This window comes from Delphinapterus leucas, chromosome 1 (genome assembly GCF_059928025.1).
Source record: "Delphinapterus leucas isolate spDelLeu-1000000601 "Yukka" chromosome 1, BTC_Dleu_Yukka2, whole genome shotgun sequence".
Lineage (NCBI taxonomy): Eukaryota > Metazoa > Chordata > Mammalia > Artiodactyla > Monodontidae > Delphinapterus > Delphinapterus leucas.
In genome coordinates this window covers 168,969,365-168,996,538 of record NC_143129.1, presented here as the reverse complement: position 1 = coordinate 168,996,538, position 27,174 = coordinate 168,969,365, and the positions used below count along the sequence as shown (strand labels likewise).

The window sequence follows — 27,174 nt, the reverse complement described above, 5'->3', positions numbered from 1 at the left end:
TTTGTGTGATAAGTGATCTGAGGGAATTCCCTGGCAGTCCAGTGGTTAGGACTCGGCGCTTTCACTGCCGAGGGCTGGGTTCAATCACTGGTCCGGGAACAAAGATCTTGCAAGCCCCGAGGCACAGCCAAAAAAAAAAAAAGTGATCTGATCAGTTAACATCCTTGCTGGATGAGTTTACTGTGCATTTGAAGACCAGGGGAAAATGTGATCCTCCTGCCTAAGAGTTGATAATTTTAAATTCTAAGTTAATATTATGCTGCAGCTAAATCTTGATGCCTAGAGATGTCACCAAGGGCAAACTCTTTTGAACAGGCTGATGTTGGATTTAAAATCTAGAGGACCAGTAGCAAGCAATCAAGAAAAGAAATAACTCCACCATAGAAGGAGATAACTTGCTGTGCAGTCAGTGCCTCTTTATGGGTGAACAATAATTTTGCATTCGGTTTCCTTAAAAGAAAGAAAGAAAAAAAAAAGGTCAGATAATCCTCCCATGTTTTCTACAAAAGTGAAAAAGTGTTGGGCTTTAGTTGCATGCTAATATGATCACACCAACATCAAAATGTGACAGATAGCGATGATTAAAGAGCATGGGCTTTGGCATCACACTGATTTAGATTTGAATCCCACTCACCACTTGTTCTAGGGTGAGGCTGGGTAGCTCAATCTCTCTGACCCACCCCTCAGGAATCATAATACCTATTTCAAGAGAGTTGTGAGAATTAAATGAGATGATTCATAGAAACTATATACTTGCCCAGATAAGTAAGCACTCAATAGACATAAGCCATTACAACCAGAGGACCTGCTGCTGGTCTCTTTCACCCAGCTGTTGGCCTAAAGCAGGCCTGAATCCTAATTCTTCCTTACACTATCTAGTCACTATGACCAAAGTTTTAAAATCCAAAGGGGCCTCAACTTGATTAACCATTTCATTCATGCACACTGAAGATCTGGACGCCTGCCATCTGGTTGGATCCGTCCCTGGCTCCTGTTTGTCCAGAGTTTAGATGACCCCCAAAGCTAGCTTCCCAGATAATCTAACAGAAGCTCTCAAGTGCCGGATTTGGGTTACAATGGGGAAGGGAGTACGGTGCATGCAGCTCTACGCAGAAGGACCGGAAGAAGAGAAACAGAAAAGTTGGAGTTTTTCCAATCTCTGAGCTCTACCCTCTAGCTTCTCTCCAGACTGGGGTCGAAACGCTGAGGGGGCAGGCCCAGAGCAAGGGTGGAGTCGCAACATTTTAGAGCCTGGGAGCGTGTTTGCAAAAAGAACGTAGAGGGAAACAGAACCCCTCCTTACGAGCCCATTTTCCTCAAACAACTCCCGGCCAAGGAAGACCCTGACCTCTGTAAAGAGCGAACTATCAAGCACTGAAAAAGACCCCAAAACCCTACCCCAGTTCCCCCCGCTACTAGAAGCGCCCTGTGCGTCTGCGCGTCCATGCGTGCGTGGGTGGGCGCGCGCGCGCATACGCACAGGCTGATGGGAAGCCGCCTCTCTCCTCTGGGTCTTCCAGTTTCCCGGCGTGCTTCAGGCCCGCCAAATGGGAGGGGGAGAAGCAAGATGGCGGCAGCCGCGAACTCCGGCTCCAGCCTCCCGCTGTTTGACTGCCCGACCTGGTGAGTGGTGGGGTGACCAGCGCTGGAGTGGCCTAGCCTACGCTGGCCAGGGCTGGCCGGGCGGCTCATTTCTCGCAGCGAGCCGAGCGGCCCAAAGATCCTGGGACTGACTGAGGGAGAACTGTCTGTCGGGCCGGGCGGCGTGTGGAGGAACCGGGAACCCGGAGCCCGGGCCCAGGAACTGGGGAAACCCGGAGTTGGGGGCTCTGAGGCGCTCGCTTAGGCAGCCCCTCGGGCAATCAGCTGGTTGCCGGGGCGCTTCGGGGCCTTGACCCCGAACTTACCCCAACTCCTGTCTGGTGCTCTTGTGGAGCATCGTATCTGCCCCCCTGCTCTCTGTCCCGAGCGCGCACGAGCTAGCTTCCCGGCCCCGGCGCCCCGCTCAGAGCCCCGCATCCCGCGGTTGTTGATGCAGCCTGGGTGCGGCACTTGCCTGTCTCTCGCAGACTGGGAGCTCCCTGAGGGCAGGATCGGCTCTGACCTACCCCCAAGCTCGCCTCAGCGACCAGCGCGAAGCCGGGCAGCAGAGGGCATCCTTGCTTGTTAGGATGAACCCCTTTCCTCCTTTCGCAAGTTCTTGGGAATAATGGAATAATTTTAGTCTTTGAGTAGAGTACACGATGAATACATATGAATTGCCTTGCAAGGAGACCCATCCGAGTTGGGGCTATTTCTGCTTATCACAGTGTATTGTTTGTGTTACTCTCTGGCCCCCGTTATATAGAGATCCTCAAAGGCAAGGGCTGCCTAACGCATCTTTATATTCCGAGTTCCTAGGCCTGAGCCTGGCACGTAGTAGGAGTTCAGAAAGCATGTTTTAGACATAACTTGGCTTTCCCTGTTTTCCAGACAAAATGGGCTTTTGTCCAATGCACTTGTCATACTGACAACCTCCATAGAGGAGTTGGGTCAGGATTGTGAGATGACTGTGTTGCATCTTAAGTTAGATGTAAACAGATGCATTTTTGTGTGTGCATATGTAGGGACTCTGGCAAGATTGTTCATCCTTCAAACTTCAAAGGAGCAAACACAGGAAGCAAGTGAATGTGTGGCTATTTTCTGGGTCCCTCTGCACTTTTGTAACACCCAGTTGCTTCAGTCTACAAATTCTGTGTCCATTTTGGTTCCTTGCTGCATTGATTTCAGAAGTTGGGCCAGGACAGTAAACTTATAGTTAGAAGAGACTGTATAAGATCACCTACCATTTCCTCAGCGTCTGTTAGGCACCGGGCACTGTGTTAGGTGCTTTGACATACATGTATCTCCCTTGGATGGTGTGGTTACAGGAGTGTAGAGAAAAGTTCCCTTACCCATGCCATTGTAGAATGACCTGTTCAAGGTTAACAAATATGTCTTGTATTTATTGGTACCTGGTTTCATGGGCATAGTTTTGGATTGTCTTAGCTCCCTAATTACACTTCTCTGATTTGGACTCAGAGCTCAGGACAGTACCCTCTGCTTATTCTGTGATGAGTCTAGTCTTGATCAGCCCCAGACACCAACTGATTTATTCTGCCTTTATATGGTATTAATTAATGGTAGTGGCAAATCTTAGATTCAGACTCCAAGTGACCAGACAACCCCAGCTATAGTACTTGCAGTCTTTGTGCTGCTTTCTCTCCAAGGTGGATAATCCAGTGCTAAAATATGGGTTTCTTTGGTGCTGCTCTAAATACAGATCCACTAAAATATGTTTTGGAGCAGTTGAATCACTGGGGAAGTAAGTGTCAAATGTAGAAAGGAGCTATAATAACAGTGAAGTAGATGGCATTTCTGCTTGAACATGAACTAATTATAGGCTAGTAAGAGAGCTACAGTGTTGAATGGGATAATGATTGTAAATAGCATCTACAAACTCATCCTGAAAATGTTTTTTCACACTTATTTTTCAGGGCAGGTAAACCCCCTCCTGGTTTACATCTGGATGTAGTCAAAGGAGACAAGCTAATTGAGGTATGGAAGTACATGTCTTCCCTTTTTTTCCCACCACACTAAAGATTTTTGCCAGTGACTCACTTTTCCACCTCCTCTCCTGTGCTTTGTTTTACAGAAATGCTACTTTCGTTCATCCTGATTTTTTTTTTTCTATTAAAAGCACATGGTGATATAACACATTAAAACCATGTATCTCCACAGACACTCAGTTTTTTGTGACTCCTCTCACCTTCCAAATGAAGGGTTTTAATAGATCATGGGCTTGTAGGCCTCAGTCAAACTGGATGCCCTATAACTTGGTGAATTCCTTCTCTCTGAGTATGTGGAGTTGTATGGAAGGTGCAAGATCTGTAGTAATTGAAGAAGAAAGTGAATGATGTAGATTGAATTTAACTTTTAAGTTGCTTTTATGAGATTCAAGCCAAAACTCTTCAAAGAAGATAGTAAACTAAGATACTTGCTCAAACAAGAGAATGGAAATGGTGACAAAATTCATTCATTTATTCAAAACATTTACTGAGTACTTACTATGTGCCAGTCATTGTGCTCGGCATAGGACTGTAGCAGTGAACAGAACAAATGTGGTTCCTGTCCTCAAAGAAATCATCTGATGGGAACAACAGAATCAAACAAAAGTTTGCATGATTATAATTGAAATAAGTACTATAAAGGACAAGTTGAGCAGAATTCCAGCTTTTCTACAAGTCTCTAGAATGAAAACCACATAGAACTTCAAGAGAACATGAATTTTGATTAGCTGTTAGGTTGTGTACTTTTTTAAAATCCTTATGTTACCATTTATTTACCAGGAGATGGAGATTAAGCCCACTCTGACTGTGGAGTTGTGAGTCTCTGTGTCTTCAACCAATTTTATGTTTGCTTGCTTAGATAGAATTTAAGTTCAAGGCCCTATTATTGAGTGCAGTTATTTTTCTTTGGTATATATAGTAAAAACATTGCACTCCATAATGGAAAGCTATCTTTGAGGTCTCCTGCAGGATGTTCTATAAATACAGTGTTTTCACTTTCAGGATGTTGTAGAGATACCCACGTATTTTGCAAAGTATTAAGGCATGAGTTGTGATGAATTCTCTTATTAATTCATCAAGCCCTGAGCCAGTCACTTAGAGCCCCTTTGTCATGTGTTCTTCTGTCTTAAAGATTACAGAGTACCAAGATTATTCAAGGGAATAAGTTAGCTAAAATGTTTTTTGTTTTGTTACACTGTAGACTGTTCCACACATATAAAATATTGTTGCTAAATAGACATATAGGAGTCTTTTTTTATATATAACCAGAATTTAGTAAATCTTTAGTTTACTACAGGAAGAAACAGACAAGGAGGGCTAGCGTTAATGATAATGTCATATTCCTCTGCGAAATAATTTATACTTTCAAAGCACTCTGACTTGTCAAACATCCTTCTAATTACTGGTTTCCATTAAGTGATAATGTTCTCTTTCAGTGCTCTTAGGTGTGCTGAGTTGCCACAGAACTGTCATGTTACAATACTTAGACATCACTGTATTGTTTCCGAGAGGAATAGACACGAGATGTGCTTATTTTTTAAGGATTTAGGCAGCACTTGATACTAACCGAGCTATCTGTGTCCTAGCCTTATGTCAGAGGCTTGTGATGTGTTGTGATAGCTGGGTTTAAGAAGTGCAATATTAAAACAAAAGCCATGAGTCTTTTAAGCCCAGTGTGTAAAGATACACTCTGAGTTATAACTCAGAGGCACAACTGAATAATGATACTAGCCATAGCTAGTTAAGAAATTGTGGCTTAGTGGCTATTGAAAGACCAATGCATTATTTCATTCACTTGGACAGAAGAAGCATATTGTCTAAGGATTCACACATTTTCTTGCTTCCGAGGCATACTTTTTTTTCCCCTACATTTTCACATTTCTATAATTGAGATGCCTTTAATAGTGAATGTATATATTTAATTTGGAGGCCTTTTCTTTTTTTTCCCCTCTAAACACCTAAATCGCTGGTACTGGCAGCTTAGAGTCATAGAAATGTGGTCAATTTTATATTAGAGCCCAAGTGCTGGTGATCTTATGTACTGTTTCTTTAAGTCTAGCCTGTGAACACTTTGGTTAGCAAATTTAAGCTTATGAGGACATAATCTATGTGCACATAAATATGAATGAGAAATGCAGTGAGATTCAACCTGCATAGATATTATCTAGAGAGAATAAGATGCTGAAATTTCAGGGCTCTCTCAATTCTGAAGCATTGTCTTATTTTTAACCCAAGTCTTAATACTTGGGTCTGAGCAGACATGGGGATGCTTTTGTGACTGAGCTGTCAGGCTGTTGTTGAATCTTGGTGCTCCCTAGCACTAGGGGCCTGGGACAAGCTCTGCCAGCAGCAGGTGGGCACTGCTGGACAGGGTTTCCCAGAGGTGACCCCCATACCTATTTTGAGCCTTAAAGGCTAAGCTGGGAAGGAACTGGGTAAGTGATTGTTTAAAAAACAATTAAGAGTGTGACCCATAGTACTTGTTCACTCCTTAAAATGTTTTTTGCCATGTGGTGGATTTTTTGATGCAGGAAGAGTGAAGAAAATATATAATGTAGTGGTTTAAAAAGCTTAGACTCTGAAGTCAGACAAACCTGAAATTTCTAATCCAGTTTATAAATATCTAGCTGTGTGAACTTGCATATATTAATTAATTTCTTTGTGCCTCACTTTTACTATCTATAAAAATAGGAATAATAGTGCCTGCCTACCTCACAGAGTGGTTGTGAGGATGAAATGACATAGCATAAAACTCAGAGCATAAAACTCATAGCACATAGGCACATAAGTACTCAGCAGTTGTTAACTGTTATTAGTACGTGAGGTGTATTTCTGGTTTTGTAAGAACACTGAAGCATAGGGGAGAATTGTAGCCCACTGTGGATTCAATGACATAGCCAGGAATGAAATATAAGCCTCTTGATTCCTAGCCTGGTACATCCTAGTTTGACTATACTTCCCTACTCAACTTTGTGCTGTCTTCTCTCAGGGATTTTAGAAGGAGCATAGTGTGAAATGTGAACTAGAGCTTAGTGAGACCTTGTGTTTAAAGGAAAAACAGGGAATTCCCGGCGGTCCAGTGGTTAGGACTCGGCACTTTCACTGCCGAGGGCACTGGTTCAGTCCTTGGTGGGGGAACTAAAATCCCTGCAAGCCGCATGGCACAGCCAAAAAAACCCCCCAAAACTTAAAGGAACAACATAATGTATATGAATGAGGGTTATTCTCCAAGTACTCATATTGTAGACTTTAAGAACTGAAAGCAGTGTTAGCGAAAATTTATCCAGAGTCCTTCATCTGTGATGGCCCAGTCTACAACCAGTCTGTGGCAAAGGCTTTACTGATCATGGGCTAAAAGAAAAATAAAGACAGTGTAGTGAGTTTTTCATAAATTCAGCACAAAGAGTGGTCCTTTATCTCTCTTCTTACTTATTTGTTAAAATGACCTATCTTTCGTAAAATGATTATAATACTGATTGGTGACAATTAAAAAAATAGTTCTCATATGGCAAAAGAAAAGTTAACAGTACTATGTCAGCCCCTACAATTTTTAAAATAATAGATTGCTGGTCTGCGAAATCCTCTTTTCTGCTATTATATTGGGGCCTTATACAGTTTTGTTTTTTCCAGTACCACAGCAGTGGCTAGAAACATTTTGGAGCTCTTCTCAGAATTGTTTCAGACCCATGGCACTGTTGTTTAGAATGTTAGCATTGCAGGTCATTTCACACCTGAGTTTAAACCCCAGATCTGCTACTTAACCAGCTGGACTGCCTTGGATACGTGGCTTCATCTCTCTGAATCTATTTTCTTATGTTTAACAGTAAAGGTGATACTTGGTTCACAGAGTTGTTTTGAGGATTAGATGACATAATACTTAAAAATGCCTAGCAATAATAGTTCTTCAATAAATGTTTAATCCCTACATCCCCTTCCCCCAAACCTGGAAAATCTTTGTCCTGTGAGGTTGTTCCATATTTGGACACAGCAAGTACTCATTTAGAGTTAACTTTGAGTAATGCTTTTTTGTGGGCAAAATGAAATGGGACAATAAAGTTAGATTTAGAGGCTCATACAATGATGTCTAATGTAATTCTAGTTTCTAAAGAGGGTTCCAGAAATACTCTGGGTCTCTGGCAGCATGATTAGAATATAGATAGGTGTTTATATCCCCTTCCTTTTTGAACCAATTGATAATCTTCATTTGAATATATATTTTTCTGAAAAGCGGTCTTATTACTTTATAGGCATGCTTTGTGTTTCCTGCTTGACCTAAAATTAAGATTCAGTGAAATCTTAAATTTCCAATGGTCAGAAAACAACCACTCTTGCATGCCATTTACGTCTAATACGATTAGGAAAGTTCTTTTCATATCAGCACTAAACATTTGACCACTACATTTGGGGAGATTAATTGCCATCCATCCCCCAATGTTAGTAAATTATTCTGAGCTCTTTATCTTGAAGAATAATAGTAAATATAAATATTTCCTTTGACAAGGAATTTTATCTTAAGATGCTCTACTTAGTTTATTGGAAGAATTTTTGCTAAACCCTGTTGAAACAAGCTTTAAGTAATATTTAATTTAATTTATTTAGAAACTGATCATTGATGAGAAGAAGTATTACTTATTTGGGAGAAACCCTGATTTGTGTGACTTTACCATTGACCACCAGTCTTGCTCTCGGGTCCACGCTGCCTTGGTCTACCATAAGCATCTGAAGAGAGTTTTCCTAATAGATCTCAACAGTAGTAAGTAACTCATATCCCATCCTATTTCACACATTGTCTTTTGGGCAGTGTGAAAATGCTCTTTGGGTTCTTCAGTTTTGAAATTGTGTTTTGTTGCTCATCAAGGAAGTTTATGTTTGGTTTTTAAATTAGTTGTTCTCCATTCCTGTGATATTTCCTATTTTACTGGAATAATTGATGACTGGAGAGAGAAGAGGGTTTTGGGGAGCACTTTCCTGGAGAGAGCAATAGGTATATACAGAGAACAAAAAAAGCATCCAGGAACTAAGGAATGTGTTTATAGGCCCATGATAGATTGTGGTCCAATTTAAGCAGAAGCTGTGATTAGCTCCATTAATGTAGTAGAGTTGTAGTACAGTAGGACATTAAAAAAAAAAACAAAACTTGTTTTGACCAAAAGTTAATTTTTTATAATGGGCTCTTTATCCCAGCTATATTTTGCTGTGATATTAATAATATCAATTTTAATTCTATGAGCACACTCCAACTAATAAGATTTTCAAGTTTGTCAAAGATAATCCCAGAAATGCAGTTGAGACTTGACTGCATGGGGCCTTGAAATTTGTTCATTTTTGCCTATGTATAATTACAGCTTGAAATGTAAAGGATCTGCTTCCTGGGTTGATCGTGTTTTACTCCTTTCCCCGCTCCCCATACACACGCACACATCACCCCAGTATGCTTATATAATGGTTTTGGAGAGCCTTGTCTCATAAGTACTTACTTGCAAATTTATCTCATCTTTTCTCTCCATTTCATAATATGCAGAATGCAGACATGGAAAGATATCCAGACTCTCCAGTAGGATTGTGGCTTGCCTTGCCATTGATATTGCACCTGTTTCAGCCAACCTCATTTCTTATCCTGGGGAAACCCCAAGCATAACTGCCACCAGGCCAGCAATTTCTATGTTCCTTAGACTTGGGGCTGGAGAGGTCAGACCATAGCAATTCCTGTCTCCTGCCTTAGCGGGCATGCCTATTGCTGGGTTGGAACCATTCCTGCTGGACCCAGAATGGAGCCAAGCCTGTCTGGCAGCAGAGAACAAGCAGTGGTATTTGTTATGTGGGGTAACAGCAGGTCTGAAGATGTGTAAGAAATCCACTGAAGAGATTCAAGATTCAGTGAAGGAGTTTCCTTTTCATTGTGACCCATGACAAGGGATGCAAAGTGGACCCAGAGCCATTTCCATTTTAAAAAGCAAAACTGATGTGCTGGCAGGAGCTACTCTCCCTTCTACAACTCAGGTTTGTTTGTTTGTTTGTTTGTTTGTTTGTTTTCCTCTCTTACATTTCTGATTTGGTTATTCCCAGCACACGGCACTTTCTTGGGTCACATTCGGTTGGAGCCTCACAAGCCTCAGCAAATTCCCATCGATTCCACGGTCTCATTTGGTGCATCCACAAGGGCATACACTCTGCGTGAGAAGCCTCAGACATTGCCATCGGCTGTGAAAGGAGATGAGAAGATGGGTGGAGAGGATGATGAACTCAAGGGCTTACTGGGGCTTCCAGAGGAGGAAACAGAGCTTGATGTAATTCCATTGTCTATGTCATTGTTATGTCTTTTGGGACGCTGGCTTTTGCAGTGTGTAGCTGTTCTGTGTAGTTTGAAATGCCAGTGACTTAGCAACTGGAGGTTTTCTTGAGCCCAGTGATAAGCCTTTGCCACTTTGGCAGTGTGGTGTGGCCCTTGGAGAGCTGCATTGTGTGGGTTTGGTTATGTATAACCAGGGCTAACTAGGAGACTGGGTCTCCTGCCAGTAGACCCTTATGGTTGTCTTGTGCAGTTTCAGTGGATGTTAGAAGCCAAGGCTGGGAGTTACATTTCTCTAGAGCTGCACTGTCCAATGCAGCAGCCACTAATCACATTCCAAGTACTCAGTAATCACATGTGGCTAGTGACTAACCATATTGAATAGCACTGATAGAAGACATTTCTATCATCCAGAAAGTTTGTTTGAACAACACTAGCTTACAGAGATTGAAGCTTTCATTCATTTATGTAGCTGTTTTTGATATTGTCCAGTCAGCCCAAGAATCTTCTGAGTAGAACTAGATAACTTTTGCTCTGGGCCTGGCTGCCCTGAAGACCATGAATTTTACAAGATTTAATTTTAATGTGCTAAGGTTTTCTTTTCTAGAGCTGACCCCAGTAGTTTGTGATGTAGCTTTTGTCTTCACATGTCTATCACTGCATTGGTGTGACTGGTCTATCCAGGGAGATCAAACGCCAGCCTGTCCTTCACCACCCACATGCATTTACTATTCTTGTATACCGGGACAGTTTCCCAGCCCTTAGGAAGAAAAGCACAGTAGCAGTCTTACAACTTAGAAGTTATTTTGTTCTAAAGAAGTAGCCTCATAGCCAGGGACCTGGTTGGCAGTCAGTCTTGCACATTCTCTTCCAGGCTGCTTCCATGCCTTCCTGTCTTTTAGTTCAGTATGTTAGGTCATCTCTGGGTCCTTGTTCTCAAGACATTTGGGATGTCTCAAACTGCAGTACAGATTGGAATAAGTCCAGGTGATTGGGAAGAGGCAGGCAGCAGTGATGAGGTCAAGTTAATCACTGAGATGGATAGATAGTTATGAGTAGAAATGGGGCCAGATGAAGGGATGGGGAGTGACAAAACATTAATGCCAGATATTCAGTGCACTGGTAACGTCCTTACAAGTTTTAAAGGAGAGAGCTACTGGGAAAGAAGCTGTCAGTTGTCCTTTCTCGTCTCTGTTACTTAAAAACAATTCTTGGATTTCTTCCCAGTTGTATTCCTTTAATTCTCAGCATGAAGACATGATAAACTTTATTCAGAAAAACCCAAAACCTCAACTCAAGGGTTTTTGCACAGATGACCTGTCTTCATCTCAAGGTCCTTCACTCTCTTTTGAATATCACTGCCGCACTAGTCAATGAAGATGTTCCACATTCTGTCAAATTGAGGCTTGCTGGTATTAGCTGTCTAGGGACGGTAATGAATCTTTTCTGAATGCAGAAAAGAATCTCATCTGTGTGGAGAGGTCAAGGTTAGCTCCTAATACCTTCCTGCCCTTTATTTGGTAATATTCTCCTTCAGATTCCTTGTGTACTTATTCCTGTCTTTCCTGTGTGAACCCTGTCCCAGAACCTGACAGAGTTCAACACTGCCCACAACAAGCGGATTTCCACTCTCACCATTGAGGAGGGGAATCTGGACATTCAGAGACCGAAGAGGAAGAGGAAGAACTCACGGGTGACCTTTAGTGAGGATGATGAGATCATCAACCCAGGTGAGGTATCTTCCTAGTTTTTTCTGATGAGAAAGCTGTGATGTCAGAGAGTAGTGTACACAACCTGTAGGTCAGTTGTAATGATTCTGTACAAGGTTTAGGATAACAGGTGCTATGTTGAGGGGAGATATTTTTGTACAGAACAGGCATACCTTGGACATATTGTGGGTTCAGTTCAAGCATTGCAATAAGGCAAGTCACATGAATTTTTTAGTTTCCCAGTACATGTAAAAGTTACGTTTACACAACTTCAGTCTGTTAAGTGTGCAATAACATTATGTCTAAAAAAGACAGTGTGCGTACCTTAATTTAAAAATACTTTATTGCTAAAAGATGCTAACCATGCTAGTCTGAGCCTTCAGTGAGTTGTAATCTTTTTGCAATAGTAACAACAAAGATTGCTGATCACAGAGCACTGTTACAACTATAGTAATAATGGAAAAGTTTTAAATATTGTGAGAATTACAGAAATGTAACACAGAGACACGAAGTGAGTGAATGCTGTTGGGAAAATGGCACTGATAGACTTGCTTGATGCAGGGTTTCCACAAACCTTCAATTTATAAAAAACTCAGTATATGTGAAGTGCAGTACAACAAGGTATGCCTGTACATTGATGGAGTGCCTTGAAACTCAAGCATTATCCAGTTGCAGTGTGAAAGAAGTAGATGAAGGAAGGCTGTAATTCTCCTTTGCTGATCCAGGTATAGTGGAGTTTAAGCATAGGTCAGAGCAGACACTATTGTCATGGGGTTCCATGTATGATTGGTAACTCTAAGATTGGAGAACTTTCTGCTACTATTAATCGCATTGAAGACTTGCCTCTGTAAGGTCCTAATTTATAGATAGTTTGTATGGAAATGTCAGCAGGATGAGAGCATCAGTTTCTGGGAAGGCCATTGAGTTTACCCATTTGTTCCATCATTCAACATTCATTTATTGGGCTCATGTTATATCTCAAGTACTCTGGGAGGTGGATGGCATGGAGCTGGGAGGTGCAGTTTATACAGTGAAGATGGAATTGGGATTCCAAAAATCTTGTTTGAAAATAAACCTTCATGGATGGAAACAAGGATCCCAGACTAACAAGTTGCTTTTATATCCCAAATTGAAATGCAGTGAGAATAACTTTCAAGTCCTGCATTTAGTTTCAGAATGTCAATTGTTTAAATGGAGAAAATCTGCTCCAGTGACAGCTCATGTTAAAAAAAAGGTATAAGGATTTTAGTTAGTTAAAAATGCAGTCTGAGTCATCAGGGGGATATGGAAACTAATCAAGTACAGTTTAAAATTGCATTAATAGAATAATGGGGGACAGTAACCTGGTGGCCTGTGTTCTGAGCAGAACTCACCCAAATGTGTTACTAAATGCAAGCATGGCCTTAAGTACTAAATGTGTTACGTAGTCTTGAGGGAAAGAGGAGACTCCCAGCTATGGAAAGTGGTCCCTAAATGCTGGGAACTGTACATGAGGGAGAGTAGATTGGAGGGAGGCACCCTGAGGTGGATGTTTGCAAGGCTGACCTTCGGGAGGATGGAGTAGGCGAAACCAGAGCCTGTGAGTAGCAAGTATTTGGCTCAGCATGAAAAGCAACAACAAATCCTTCTTATATTTAGAAGAAGAATTAAAAGAATTCCTGTGAAAGAGATTGGGGCATTCATTCTAGTGACTTTTGTTCACTTTTTGATGATGTGTGAAGTGGAATGAATTACTTCTCAAGGTACTGAATGCCCAAGGGAAGTGTTTGGGCAGGAGCTGGATGACTAATCTGGGAAGTTTATTTCTGAGTGCCAGATAAGAGTTTCTAGGGGTTGGACCTCGACATTTGTAGTTTTAATAAGCTCCTGTTTGTACTGATGAACAGCCAACAGTTTGGGAATCACTGAACTAGATAATTTGTTAAGTCTCTTTCAGGACCCGGGGTCTGATATGTTCTGTTTTTCTCCTTGAAAATTATTGTGGGACTTCCTGGCGATTCAGTGATTAAAACTCTGTACTCCCTGGTTGGGGAACGAGGATCTCACATGCTGCACGGCATGCCCAAAAAAAAGAAAAAGGAAAAAAAAGAAAATTATTGTCCTGCAGCTTTATTAAGGCAGTACGTTCAGACGGAGTATGGCATAGTGTTTAAGAGCGTGGGCTCTGATCAGAGGGCCTAGGTATGAAATCCACCTGTCCGCTTAGTAGCTCTTTGACCCTGGCCAGTGACAGGACTACTGGTCTCAGGATTGGTGGGGAGATTAAATGATTAATATATGTGAAAATACCTCATATCTGTGCTTGGCACTCAGTAGCCCTTGATAAGTGTTAGCCATTGTCCTCCTCCTCATCCGCCACCCCTTCTGCCTTGACCTATGCAGACTTTCCTGTACCAGAGGTAGACTTAGCAAGAGAATTCTCGGTAGATCCTCCGGGAGCAGAGACTGCCTGCAATGGGCAGACCCCCTCTCTAGGAGTCGAATGGCTAGAGAATGAGGAGAGGGTGAGAGGCCTGAGCACCACTCAGCCAGCACAGGACAGGGTCCCCCAGATGGCTTAGCCCCCACTTCCGTAGGCCTCTTGTGTTTGTGGGTCACATACCCCGTTAGCCATGCCTCTTGGGCTCCAGTTGCTCTTGCACTTGATTTAGCTTTCCTGAAGGGATGATTGGAGCAGGGCTGTTATGGTAATGAGAGAGAATATAAGGGCGCCTTTTTTAGAGACCTCTCCTTCCTGATGAGCCTGGATAGCTTTTCCTCTTTCTTCTTCCATATAGAAGCTATTCATTCATTGAACATCGATTGTTTGTGAAAATAATTCCAGGGTATATTCCTTAGAGGCATCCTAATATGTGAAAAGCCAGACTTAAAACAAATAAACCAGGGACTATATTCAAATTAAATAAGGAATCTTTGTATTCCAAAGGGACTCACAAGAGTGTTTCTTTAAATAGCAAGTGCCCTCAACACATTAAAATAAGGTGTACAACATCTATTAGGGAAACAATTCCTTTCCTACCACTATATTAAGATAAAAGGGCCCTGGAGTAGTTTTTTCTAGTAATGATAATAAGTCTATGCTTGCCTGTTTCCCCACACTCAGTCTTCAGTGAGAAAACTGTTCATTCTAGGTGATCCAGCCCAATCTCCCCTCTGTGCTCCAAGAAAACTATTTTTGCACCACTCTTCAAGCACCTCCATTGTATTCTGGCCTGTCTGGCTTTACAACTGTGAACTCCTTACAGGCAGGACGGTGTCTTGTTCTTTATTTCCATGCCTGATGTCCAATAAATGAGAGACTGACTGACTACAAGCATGTCCCTTACTTGGTCTTAGTGCATTCTTGTGGCACAGTGAATGAATGAAGCTAGAAGCTTCGTAGGGTGCAATAGTGTGTGTATAAGCTGTGAAAAGGGAGCCGCTGTCCCACCCTGCCTGGACAGGGGCTTCAGATCCTTTAGTGAGTCTTAATTGTACAGGCATACCTTGGAGGAATTGTGGGTTTGGTTCCAGACCACTTCAGTAAAGTGAATATCAAAGCTAGTCACACATATTTGTTTGGTTTGTCAGTGCATATAAAAGTTATGTTGACATTATATTGTAAACTGTTAAGTGTGCAGTAGCATTATGTCTACAAAAGCAATGTACTCGTTTCTTTACAATGCCTTAATTACAAAATACTTTATTGCTAAAAAATGCTAACCATCATCTGACAATGCACAGTTGCCACCAACCTTCAATTTGTTGTTGTTTTTTTAAAAAAAAAAACAATATCTGCAAAGCACAGTAAAATGAAACTCAATAAAACAAGGTATGCCTGTGTACAGTTGTTCAGCTTGAAAGGCGAGGTTAAGCTAGGAGCCTTGGGTCTGAATCCTAATTCTGTTATTTGCTAATGAGCGGGTGTTAGCAAGGTATGTGGTGTGTGACCTCTTTTTATCACTAACATGAGATTATTGATGTCTTCCCTCAAAAGAGGGAGGTATGTGGAATGGGAAAGAACCTGGGGAAGCCAGTGTAGCACATAGTCCAGAGCACAGGCCTGTTTCTGGCTGCTTAGATTTATATCCTGGCTCCTCTCCAGCAAGGTGACTGGGCCGGTCACTTTCCTTCTCCAAGCCTGAGTTTGTTTTCTCATCTATTAAATGTTTATTGTAGTGGTACTAACCTCGTAGGGTTGTTGTGAGGATTTAACACAGTACCCAGTAAACACTTGAAGTGTTAGCTGTATTTTACTGTTTTAATATGAATTATTGTGATTGCTTTATTCACATTGAGCCCTATAACCTTAATCCTCCCAGTTGATTACGGAACTAACCCTGCCCTCGTGTCTTTTTGCAGAGGATGTGGATCCCTCAGTTGGTCGCTTCCGGAACATGGTGCAGACTGCAGTGGTCCCAGTCAAGGTAGGAAGCATGTTGTGACAGTATTTGAAATGTCATATAGTCTGGTTTAAAAACCCACTCTTTTATATGTAGGTAAGTGTTAAGTGTGTGCTTAATTTTAAAACATTCTTTGCTCCTTTCCCATTTTTCATACTGTGGAAATCCATTTACCCCATCTGTGTGCAGGGATCCTGGAGTGCCATAGAGAGGCTGCAGGTGACCAGCTAGCTTGATCCTGCATGTAAATTATGGTGTGATGTGGGTCTGTAAATTTACCTCCCAGCAGGGTGCAGAGAGACCCACCTTTCTTTAACCTTCCCTTCTTGACTCAAAGTAAGCTATTAGGCAAAGAAGAGACATTGTTGCATTTCTGGATGGCACCTCTGGCCTTTACCACATCTTTATTTTGTGAATGGGGATGGCACAGATAGGAAAGCCAGCCCACATTGGATTAGGTTTAAAGAGCAGCTCTGCTGAAGAACCAAGAGGTGGAAGTTACAGAGGTGTTCTGATTGCTCAACATGTGGAGAACCACCTGCCAGCTAGGGCTCCAAAAGGGAGCAAACGGCCCCTGGAAGTAGATCCCTATTAGTAGAGGTATTCAAAATGTGATTGGAAGATGCTGGTCAGAGATGCTATAGGGAGTTTTATTTTTTTAAAAATCTTTAGAATATATTAGAATAGATTGATAAAATGTGTCAAGTTCATGCAAAAGGAGTAGAGGGGTGAGGGAGGATCTTTCATTGAACTTTAGTCCAGTGTGAAAAAGTATAAGATGAAATTTTTCCATACAACTCCATAGTATTTGTGTCACATTTCCCCTTGGGCACTTTTCTCTTTTTTCTTCACCCTTTGGAATTTTCTGTTGTCTTTAAAGTATAATTTGAATTTTGACAGATATATACACCTGGGTAACCACCACCATAATCAAAATACAGATTTCCATCACCCCAGAAAGTTCCCCTGTGTCCCTTTGCTGTCAGTTTCCTCCCACTCCCAGGCAACCAGTAAGCTGCTTTCAGTCACTACAGATTTGTTCTGCTCTCAGATTAATGTTTAAAAATTAGGTGCCCAACAGGAAGATACTAACTTTTTATTTTCCCCCCAAAAAAGAAAAATTGAAATACTTACTCCATCTATTATCACCTCTGATTCCTGAAAGGGCATTTTAACATTGAAAACAAGAGGGAGGAGTATGACCTTAGGGTAAAGAATGGTCACTTAAACTGGATGTCTTACTTTATGAAAAGTTCACACACTAGCCTCATTTTTCTCAGTTTGACGTAGGATGGTGACCACTTTGTGTGGGACAGTGTTTGGGAGCCGTGATGTTAGATGACCACTGTAAGGTCTCTTCAAACCCTGAGATTTCAGGACAGTGAGATGGGTTGTTTAAGAAACAAAACAAGTTAGAGGTTTAGGGGCCTTCCCCAGTTTTTTGAGGACTGCAATAGAACAGGCTAACAGCACTCTTGTGTCTCACTTCTTGTCTTCTCTATAAACCACAGAAGAAGCGGGTGGAGGGCCCTGGCTCCCTGGGCCTGGAGGAATCAGGGAACAGACGCATGCAGAACTTTGCATTCAGTGGAGGACTCTATGGGGGCCTGCCCCCCACGCACAGTGAAGCCGGCTCCCAGCCGCACGGCATCCACGGGACAGCACTCATCGGTGGCTTGCCCATGCCATACCCGAACCTCGCTCCTGACGTGGACTTGACTCCCGTCGTGCCGTCAGCAGTGACCATGAACCCTGCACCAAACCCTGCCGTCTATAACCCTGAAGCTGTCAACGAACCCAAGAAGAAAAAATATGCAAAAGAGGCTTGGCCGGGCAAGAAGCCCACACCTTCCTTACTGATTTGATATTTTTGGTAATGGAGGAGGGTGGGATTGGGTGGGAACAGGGTGGAAGGGTGATGGGGGAGCTAAATGAATTAGGGAGAAAAACTTTCCATGTGTGCAGTATCGTCTTTCAGAATGTCTCCTGGGGTCCTAACCATGTAATATTAAAACTGGGGGTGGGGTTGAAGTATCCCAGAAAGACCTGTCTTCAGAACACTTTCATTGAAGAGAAATGTTTCATACATCCTTTTAAATAGACTGCCCTGGCTCTTTTCCACTCTTTCCATTATCTCCTTTTTTCTTTTCTCTCTCTTTCTAGGATCACTTTTTAAAAAATCATTTACCCCAGGGAGAGACTCCAGGCCCTCAGGTTGAATGTAGAGCTGTGGAGGTGACAGTAGCATTGCCAGCTTTGTGGGTTTAGCAGCCTGATTTATATTTACTATCCTGCAAGTCCCAGGTAGCAGAAGGGTTGCCACGGATTCCAGGTTAACAAGAGGGTTTAGAATGCTTCAGTTAAGCTAAGGTTTAAAACAACTCAGAAGTTTTCCTGGGTCGGTGGTTTTGAGGTCCAGTAGTTAGGCTTTTCTCTTTTGTCCTTTCTGTTAGAATGAGAACATTTTGATTTTTCTTCATCTGTGACCAGTGCCATAGACACAGGTTGATAGTTTTAAACTTACAGCATTGTTTGAACTTTACCTGTTTTTCTTGTCAAACCTGAGTACTCTACTTGCTGAAGTTTCTCATTTGATTCCAGAGTACTGTCCTCTACTCTCTAAGGCATTACTTTCCTTTTCAAGTGTGTTATGAAGGCAATATAAAGGATATGACCAGTTAGAGCAATTTCAATTAAAAAGGAAAAGATTTTACTTTGAAGTAACGGATAGCTCGAAGAGGACATTTTCAGATGTTGATTTGGAGGCTCTTTCCCCCCCTTGACTGAGAGCTCTCGTTGTCCAGAGCTCCAAGACTAGACCTGGTTAACAAACATAGGAGACGAAGGTAGGACACATTGATGTGAGCTTTGTACAGAGATTTGTACATTTGTGTAATAGGCCTTTTCACGCTTTATGTGTAGCTTTTTACCTGTAACCTTTATTACATTGTAAATTAAACGTAACTTTTGTCATTCGGGTGCGGTCTGTGATTCAGTTGCCATCACCTATTTCTACTGCCATTAGGGAATTTTTGTCAATACAGCTGTCAGGCTTGGGAGGTGATACTCTGTCCCCATTTTATTACTACAAATAAAGATGCCCCCTGATGAACGTGGAAATTCTAATTAGAGATTCCAGTCCCCAGACTGAAGCCTCAGCGAGCAAAGTGGGTTAAGAAGTGCTTGCTGCCCTTCATCAGGAGGCAGAGCCGCTGGTCTGACGACGAAGACTGGGCTTTGGGGCCCTTGTCCTGGGTGTAACCATTGCCCTCCAGTTACAGCTGCCTGCATTTGCGCTATAGCTCAGGAGGCACAGGAGTGAAAGGAAGCTAAAGATGAGTACATTTAGAAGGGATTTCAGCCAGAGTTTGGGTTGGATGGGTGTGTCTTGCATACTAGAACCTCGTGTGCAGGAAGTGCATTTGTGTGTGGTGAGACTTAATATATGTGGCTTTGTGGTGAAAATGCCAACTAGGTTCCAAATCCCTTAGATTGAGCGTGTGGACTCACGGCAGGAGCAGCCTGTTAAAGAACAGAGACCTGTAAAATCACAGACAAGTTAACTTCTCCACTGGCCTCCGTAACAGTGAGTGTCCTCGTCTTCATGAGGGTGCCTTCCCCTCATCACAGCGAAGGTTACTGTTAGTGCTGGTTAACTGTCACTCGTTGAGCACCTGCCTACTGTGCCAGCCATCTACAAGCATGTCATTTAATTTTCATAGCCCTAAGAGGAATACTGTTTTTATCCCCATTTTACAGATGAGAAAACAGGCTCAGAGCTAAAGTAAACTTCCTTATGATTTCATGTAGTAAAGTCAGGATTTAAACTGTAGCCTGAATCCAGAGCCTGAGCACAGGTTTACATGGCCTCCGGGATGAGTTAAGGGGAAGGATGTGCCGGTCTTTAGGTGGCTCGTCATTGTGCTCTGTAGACTGGAGCTAGGTGTTTGTTCTGAAGTTTGAATAAAGTATTTTTGGGACTTCCCTGGTGGCACAGTGGTTAAGAATCCGCCTACCAATGCAGGGGACACGGGTTCGAGCCCTGATCCGAGCCCTGGTCCAGGAAGATCCCACATGCCGTGGAGCAACTAAGCCCGTGTGCCACAACTACTGAGCCTGCGTGTCACAACTACTGAAGCCTGCGCGCCTAGAGCCTGTGCTCCTCAACAAGAGAAGCCACCACAATGAGAAGCCCACACACCGCAACTAGAGAAAGCCCGCGCAAAGCAACGAAGACTCAACGCAGCCAAAGATGAATAAATAAGTAATTTTTTTTAAGAAGGGGAAAAAAAGGTTTTTTTCCAAACTGGACAACTTACTAGAAGGTATAATAAGGGATTTAGGTCTAGTTTAGATAATAAAATAAATCCTTCCTGGTGAGAGAATAAAATCCTTCCTGGTGAGAGATGTCATGCATTATTCGGTTTCAGAATTTGAGTTGCAGAGTAAAACGAATTGGTGTGTCAAAGAAGGCTCAACAGAGAATATCCAAGCCTACAAAGCTCTGTCTTTCTCTTCAAAGGTCCATTTGCCTTTAGTGGAAGCAGGACTGGCTGAATTTGGTGGTTACACAGCATACGGAGGCATGTGTGTATGGAAACCTGGCTTTCCTGACACCAGATTTCTGATTTATTCCAATCATGTTTTAGTGCCCCTCAAAGATGAACACTGCAGGAAGGGGCTCAGCTGCCTCTCGCCCCTAATGCAGGTCTAGACGTTGACTGTGGGTAGGTAAGCCCCTGCTCTTCACCACCAGGATCAGCAAATGGTCTCTATCACTCAGGTGAGCACAGTGCTGCTGAGGGATGCAGGGATGAGAAGCAACTGTTGGTTTCCCCAGAGTCCTTTGCCCCTAATAGACCACCTGCTAAGGAGGGAGGGGATGACTCTTCCCCTCCCCAGGGTGGGAGAGAGTGATGAACCCCATGGAGAAGGACCTATTGACAGAAAGCAATAGGTGATCACAGCTCAAGCTGTTTGGTGACTGCTTGCCTAAAATAATGCTCATCATTATCAACTCAGAATTTTGGAGTCTAGAAGGGTTTGTAAGATCCTGCCTGGATCCCTCATTTTGCTTGCAAGCAAACCATGGCAGCGGGGACTTACTTCTACTTCTTTCAACTAATAAGGATTGAACATGTGTGAGTAGAGATGAGTGAAACCCGGGGTGTCAGTGAGGCTTCTAGGGAGATGATGTTTGAGCTGAGCATTGAAGATCAAGGAGGGATTTGCTGCGTGAAGGACTGTGGGCCATGGTTCTCCAGGCAGAAGAACCAGTGTGAGAGAGGCATGGAAGGAGGACGAGGGGATGGCTGGGGGGGTGGCAGGAGGGAGGAATCAGAAAGGCAGAGTCCAGGTCCCACACGGTGAGCTCTGCTGGGGAATTTGAATCTACCAGGGAGCCAATGAAGGATTTGTTTTCCTTACTTAAAAAAATAAAAATGTATACGGACATTCTTATACAGCAATATTGGAAACTCCAGAGACATATACCTCACACAGACACGCACCCTCCTCACCCAGAGTGGGGAGACTTCCTCGGGGAGATTTCAGGCAGGGCAGCGACGGATCGGATTCAGATGCTAGAAAGTCCCTCTGGCAGCAGACGAATGAGGCAGTCCCTGACCTCAGGTGAGTCTCGAAGCAGGGGAGACAGGTGTTCTAGTGTACTCTCTCACACAGTTTAGCAAACCTAGAGGTAAGTCCAGATGTAGAGAGAATACGGAAAAGAAAGTTCCTTAGTAGTTCTCTCTGTGAGAGGGAGGGGTGCTAAGAGGAGAGGGTCATGGAAAGCTTCAGACCTTTGATGTTTCCAAATGGCGGAGGTGGGGGCACTCCAAGCAAGGGCAGCTGCAGGAGTAAAGGGGGTTAGGGTGGATTAAAGGCCCTGGCGATGATGTTGGGGGTGGTAAGAAGACTGGAGTGCTCGCCTACCGAATTTGGGTAGTATCTGTAGCCATGGAATGAAATTGCTGGAGGAATTGTATGTGGAGGCTTCTACCTCTGAACTGGGGTAGAGGTGCAGTTCCAGAGTCAGCCAGCAGGCAGGGCCCTGCTCCCATCCTTGCAGCTGCCGTAAGAGCCAGTGTGAAGACCCAGGGTTGTGGGTGGCAGAAGATAGGAAGGGAAAGCATCTGGCTCCTTGTCAGGCACCCTGATGGCACTTTATGTGTTTTACCTCCCTAAATTCTCCCAACAGTCCCGAGAGGAGGTTGGTTGAGTCCGACTTTATACCTGGAGAACTTGAGGCTCACAGAGTGCACAGCGGGCAAGTGATAAACCAGCAGTTTGAACCTGGACCTGCTGTTTAGGATGACGAAGAACACAGGGGAGCTCCTGGCTCAGGTCGCTGTCCCTGCCTGTGCCTGGGGTCTGTGAGAGACTCTGGATTTTGGTCCCTTTCTGATTTTTCTCTTTCTCAGTTTCCTACCCCTTCTATCTCCATCTCTGGTCCCTTTTGGGGTCCATGGAGCTCCAAGTGCTCTCTCCATACCTGGGCCAGGCTGGGTGACTGAAGCCCCCTCCAGACACTATTGCACTCATGGCCTGGGGACAAGGTTACTAACAGGAAGTGCAGGTGAGATGTGGAGAGAGGCTCTCAGGAGAGAACCTCTGATGACCAAGTCCCCCATCTGCTTCGGCCTCCCCTCCACCCCCACCATTACCACGGTATTCCTCCATAGCCAGGCCGCCACTTGGGCCTGGAGCCTGTTTTTCTGCGGTTATGCCCTCTCCAACTGACACCATCAAGACAGTCTCTCCTCCAGACCTTCCTCAGCAGTGTTCTATTCATCGTCACTGCTCTCAAAGGGAAACAAAACCAAAACCTCTATTCCACTTTCTCACCAGGTACCACAGCTTCCTCCTGTTTCTCTCTTCCGCCTTGCACTACAACTTCTGGAAAGAATTGTCTCACCTGTGTCTTCATTCTCCAATTGCTTGTGAATCGACTTCAGTCAGGTTTGTGTCCTAACACTCCATCGAAACTGTGCCTGCTGATGACTCCGGTCCGCCGTGTTCACTGCTCTGCTCAGAACGCTCCAGAGGCCCCTCATTTCCTCTGGCCTGAGAGCCAGTCTTTTCACTGCTCTGCACCCCCTCCCATTGCCTCTCTGTCCTCCCACCTCTCTCCCCCTTGCTCATTCTGCTGCAGCCACCACGGGGTCTGGCTGGCCCTTCAGCCCTCAAGGCACACTCCCACCCTGCCCCTGTGGCTGGAACTCTTCACCCAGATGGCTGCCTCCCTCACTGCCTTCAAGCTGAACAAGAGGAAGGCAGGCCCTGACCTCCAGAGGCTGGCCTGGCTCACACAGCTGGGCCTTGGTGCTCTCCTGCTGAACATATACAGTTTCACAGAACATCAGTGTCAGACAAGGCTACTCTGTGACCACGATGGATCAAGACAAACAGGACCACTCTGTAATGATGTCTGAACACAGACAAAAACGTGAACACTGTCCAAACCACAGAAAGGAATAATTACCTTAAATGTCAATGGACTGAATGCTCCAATTAAAAGACAAAGAGTGGCAGACGGGATAAAAAAACAAGAGCCTACGATATGCTTCCTACAAGAGACCCACCTTAGGGCAAAGGACACATAGATTGAAAGTGAGGCAATGGAAAAAGATATTTCATGCAAATGGAAATGAAAAGAAATCAGGAGTTGCAATACTCATATCAGACAAAATAGACTTTAAAGCAAAGTCTATAAAGAAGGACACTATATAATGATAAAAGGATCAATACAAGAAGAGGATTGTACACTTGTCAATATATATGAATGTAATTTAGAAGCACCCAAGTGCATAAAACAAATACTAACAGACATAAAGGTAGAAACTGACGGGAATTCAATAATAGTAGGAGACTTTAACACCCCACTTACATCAATGAACAGATCTTCTAGACAGAAAATCAACAAGGCAAGAGCGATCCTAAATGATACAATAGAACAGTTAGACTTAATTGATATTTTCAGGACATTACATCCAAACCACAAAAAGGACCAGCCATCCCTGTACTGGGTTGACTTGTGGCCCCAAAAGATACGTCCACCCAGAGCCTCAGAATGTGACCTTATTTGGAATAAGAGTCTTTGCATATGTATTTAAGGTAAGCATCTTGAGATGCGATCATCCTGGATAAGAGTGGGCCCTAGATCCAATGATAAATGTCCTTGTAAGAGACAGAAAAGGGGAAGACACAGAGACACAGAGGGGAAGCTTGTGAAGAAGGTGGCAGAGACTGGAATAACGTCTATAAGCTCAGGAATGCCAAGGGCTGCCAGCAGCCACCAGAAGCCAGGAGAGAGGCATGGAACAGATGCTCCCTCAGAGCCTCCAAAAGGAACCAACCCTGCCAACACCTTGATATCCAACTTCCAACCTCCAGAATTATGAGAGAATAAGTTTCTGTTGTTATAAGCCACAAGTTTGTAGTAATTTGTTATGGCAATCCCCCTAAGCCAGATAATATGGGAGACTTGCTTTTTGCTAATAACAGTGGTAGCCTTGGTCTGGTCTTCCCTCCTTCTAGCTAAAGTTAATTAGGATCCCCAGTCATGAAAGTAAGGGGGTGGAAAAAATATTCCTTGCAAATGGAAATCAAAAGAAAGCTGGAGTAGCAATTCTCATATCAGACAAAATAAAGACTTTAAAGACTATTACAAGAGATGAAGAAGGACACTACATAATGATCAAAAGATCAATCCAAGAAGAAGATATAACAATTGTAAATATTTATGCACCCAACATAGGAGCACCTCAATACATAAGGCAAATGCTAACAGCCATAAAAGGGGAAATCGAAAGTAACACAATCATAGTAGGGGAATTTAACACCCCACTTTCACCAATGGATAGATCATCCAAAATGAAAATAAATAAGGAAACACAAGCTTTAAATGGCACATTAAACAAGATGGACTTAATTGATATTTATAGGGCATTCCATCCAAAAACAACAGAATACACTTTCTTCTCAAGTGCTCATGGAACATTCTCCAGGATAGATAATATCTTGGGTCACAACTCAAGCCTTGATAAATTTAAGAAAATTGAAATCGTATCAAGTATCTTTTCTGACCACAACACTATGAGATTAGATATCAATTACGGGAAAAACAGTAAAAAAAAAAACACATGGAGGCTGAATAATATGCTACTAAATAACCAAGAGATCACTGAAGAATTAAGAGGAAATCAAAAAATACCTAGAAACAAATGACAATGAAAATACGATGATGCAAAACCTATGGGATGCAGCAAAAGCAGTTCTAAGAGGGAACTTTATAGCTATACCAGCCTACCTCAAGAAACAAGAAAAATCTCAAATAATCTAATCTTATACCTAAAGGAACTAGAGAAAGAAGTACAAACAAAACCCAAAGTTAGCAGAAGGAAAGAAATCATAAAGATCAGAGAAGAAATAAATGAAATAGAAACAAAGAAAACAATAGCAAAGATCAATAAAACTAAGAGTTGGTTCTTTGAGAAGATACACAAAATTGATAAACCATTAGCCAGATTCATCAAGAAAAAGAGGGAGAGGACTCAAATCAATAAAATTAGAAATGAAAAAGGAGAAGTTACAACAGACACCGCAGAAATACAAAGCATCCTAAGAGACTACTACAATCAACTCTATGCCAATAAAATGGACAACCTGGAAGAAATGGACAAATTCTTAGAAAGGTATAACCTTCCAAGATTGAACCAGGAAGAAATAGAAAATATGAACAGACCAATCACAAGGAATGAAATTGAAACTGTGATTAAAAATCTTCCAACAAACGAAAGTCCAGGACCAGATGGCTTCACAGGTGAATTCTATCAAACATTTAGAGAAGAGCTAACACCCATCCTTCTCAAGCTCTTCCAAAAAATTGCAGAGGGAGGAACACTCCCAAACGCATTCTATGAGACCACCATCACCCTGATACCAAAACCAGACAAAGATACTACAAAAAAAGAAAATTGTAGACCAATATCACTCATGAATAGAGATGCAAAAATCCTCAACAAAATACTAGCAAACAGAGTCCAACAACACATTAAAAGGATCATACACCATGATCAAGTGGGATTTATCCCAAGGATTCTTCAATATATGCAAATCAATCAATGTGATACACCATATTAACAAATTGAAGAATAATAACCATATGATCATCTCACTAGATGCAGAAAAAGCTTTTGACAAAATTCAACACCCATTTATGATAAAAACTCTCCAGAAAGTGGGCATAGAGGGAACCTAACTCAACATAATAAAGGCCATATATGACAAACCCACAGCAAATATCATTCTCAATGGTGGAAAACTGAAAGCATTTCCTCTAAGATCAGGAAAAAGACAAGATGTCCACTCTCACCACTATTATTCAACATAGTTTTGGAAGTCCTAGCCATGGCAATCTGAGAAGAAAAAGAAATAAAAAGAATACAAATTGGAAAAGAAGAAGTAAAGCTGTCACTGCAGATGACATGATACTATACATAGAGAATCCTAAAAATGCCACCAGAAAACTACTAGGGCTAATCAATGAATTTGGTAAAGCTGCAGGATACAAAATTAATGCACAGAAATCTCTTGCATTCTTATATACTAATGATGAAAAATCTGAAAGAGAACTTACGGAAACACTCCCATTTACCATTGCAACAAAAAGAATAAAATACCTAGGAATAAACCTACCTAAGGAGACAAAAGACCTGTATGCAGAAAACTATAAGACACTGATGAAAGAAATTAAAGATGATACCAACAGATGGAGAGGTATACCATGTTCTTGGATTGGAAGAATCAATATTGTGAAAATGACTATACTACCCAAAGCAATCTACAGATTCAATGCAATCCCTATCAAATTACCAATGGCATTTTTTATGGAACTAGAACAAAAAATCTTAAGATTTGTATGGAGACACAAAAGACCCCAAATAGTCAAAGCGGTCTTGAGGGAAAAAAACGGAGCTGGAGGAATCAGACTCCCTGACTTCAGACTATACTACAAAGCTACAGTAATCAAGACAAAATGGTACTGGCACAAAAACAGAAATATAGATCAATGGAACAGGATAGAAAGCCCAGAGATAAGCCCACGCACATATGGTCAGCTTATTTTTGATAAAGGAGGCAAGAATATACTATGGAGAAAAGACAGCCTCTTCAATAAGAGGTGCTGGGAAAACTGGACTGCTACA

At 42.5% G+C, this 27,174-nt stretch overlaps 1 protein-coding gene and 1 non-coding gene across 4 annotated transcripts; both read left to right on the top strand.

Annotated features, from left to right (window-relative positions):
- Nucleotides 1–1,495: 1,495 nt before the first annotated feature.
- Nucleotides 1,496–18,942, top strand: PPP1R8 (protein phosphatase 1 regulatory subunit 8). 3 transcript variants are annotated; one of them, XM_022552022.3, is made up of 7 exons: nucleotides 1,496–1,623; nucleotides 3,516–3,576; nucleotides 8,187–8,340; nucleotides 9,654–9,874; nucleotides 11,462–11,606; nucleotides 15,927–15,991; nucleotides 17,479–18,942. In XM_022552022.3, exons 1-7 carry the CDS (start codon nucleotides 1,568–1,570, stop codon nucleotides 17,830–17,832), a joined length of 1,056 nt encoding a protein of 351 aa, XP_022407730.2. In that variant the 5' UTR covers nucleotides 1,496–1,567; the 3' UTR covers nucleotides 17,833–18,942. The 3 variants fall into 3 exon arrangements, with proteins under 3 accessions (XP_022407730.2, XP_089754151.1, XP_089754158.1); XM_089898025.1 differs by lacking the exon at nucleotides 3,516–3,576 and adding an exon at nucleotides 9,109–9,587 and having other exon boundaries at nucleotides 1,538–1,623; XM_089898032.1 differs by lacking the exons at nucleotides 1,496–1,623; nucleotides 3,516–3,576; nucleotides 8,187–8,340; nucleotides 9,654–9,874 and adding an exon at nucleotides 9,885–11,363.
- Nucleotides 5,138–5,303, top strand: LOC115803903 (small Cajal body-specific RNA 1). Its single transcript, XR_004024702.1, has one exon.
- Nucleotides 18,943–27,174: the final 8,232 nt, after the last annotated feature.